The sequence below is a fragment of the Pinus tabuliformis genome, chromosome Q (assembly GCF_031772625.1).
Source record: "Pinus tabuliformis cultivar Carrire ecotype Pingquan chromosome Q, CPIR1, whole genome shotgun sequence".
Taxonomy (NCBI): Eukaryota; Viridiplantae; Streptophyta; class Pinopsida; order Pinales; family Pinaceae; genus Pinus; species Pinus tabuliformis.
The window spans coordinates 277,415,658-277,416,653 of NC_142296.1; the positions used below are offsets into that span (position 1 = coordinate 277,415,658).

The window sequence follows — 996 nt, forward strand, 5'->3', positions numbered from 1 at the left end:
AGGAAAAGGGGATTATTCATTAAAACTCATTTATTCACCAAAGATATGTCAATGCGAACTAAGCAATGATAGCATTAACACGCAAGGATTATAGCATAAGAGTATTTTTATAACCGAGCAAAACCAAAGCAAAAATCCGCTCGACAAAGAACAACAGTGGTACAGTTACAAACCCTAAGTCTGCTTCATGCATAAGGGACTTTAAACGAAAAATAACCTGATACAACAGTGAAGATGCCAGAGGGCTGTAAAATGTTCATAACTGTATCGACAGTAAAAATAATCATTAAAACATATCAATACATTGTGCAAGGGAACGAGCCCGAAATGTTTATGACTGTATCTGCGCGTGAAGGCCAGACCTGGGTCATGCAACCGTCAAGAATCCAAGGTCTGCCGCTAGGCAGCTACTTGTATACATATATTTACAAAGCAAAAAGAGAACAGGTGGGTATAATCAACCCAAGAAACCTTTACAGTTATTAACTTGTAACATGATAGACACATTCACAACTTAAATTAAGCCGCGGCCAACTGTGGAGGGTTCTTAACAAAGAAGCCGAAAGCGGATGGAAAACCTCAGTGAAAACCTGATCTGCATGAGACCATACCGGGTTTACATGACTGTAAACCTGAAATTCTCCAAACAAATAAAACTCTGAATCGCCGAGGATCCTTACCTGGGGTGTTAGGAGATTGTTGCAGCACAAGTCGATATGGAGACCGCCCGGAGCACAACCAAACAACTGTATGAAACTTGACAGAAAATGTAAATGGCGGTAAGTAAAACTCAGAGATAGCTAACCATTAAAGCAAACATAAGCTGAGGAACGAAAAGACACCATGATTACCTGTAAGGTTCATAGCAACGAAACCCAGCTCCGGAGCACTGCAGATTGCAGCAATGAATGGTTGGAAGACGAACTTGAGCAGAAGCAGTGATCGAGCCGCATTAGCCGCAGACATCAAATGATCTAACACGGTGAATGGCCACAT

General features: G+C 41.4%; 1 protein-coding gene across 1 annotated transcript; it reads right to left on the bottom strand.

Annotated features, from left to right (window-relative positions):
- Positions 1-201: 201 nt before the first annotated feature.
- On the bottom strand, positions 202-996 carry LOC149219303 (uncharacterized). The gene is made up of 3 exons (XM_089386780.1): positions 852-996; positions 681-746; positions 202-595 (listed from the first exon to the last, which is right to left on the bottom strand). The coding sequence occupies exons 1-3, from the start codon at positions 994-996 to the stop codon at positions 483-485; spliced, it is 324 nt and encodes a 107-aa protein (XP_089242906.1). The 3' UTR covers positions 202-482.

Bases quoted from the DNA above. Each gene is read 5' to 3' on its own strand.
- LOC149219303 (XM_089386780.1), bottom strand. From the start codon at position 996: ATGTGGCCATTCACCGTGTTAGATCATTTGATGTCTGCGGCTAATGCG. The intron at 747-851 runs GTAATCATGGTG...AGTTTCATACAG, and splicing joins CGTTGCTATGAACCTTACAG to TTGTTTGGTTGTGCTCCGGG. The intron at 596-680 runs GTAAGGATCCTC...GGTCTCATGCAG, and splicing joins ACAATCTCCTAACACCCCAG to ATCAGGTTTTCACTGAGGTT.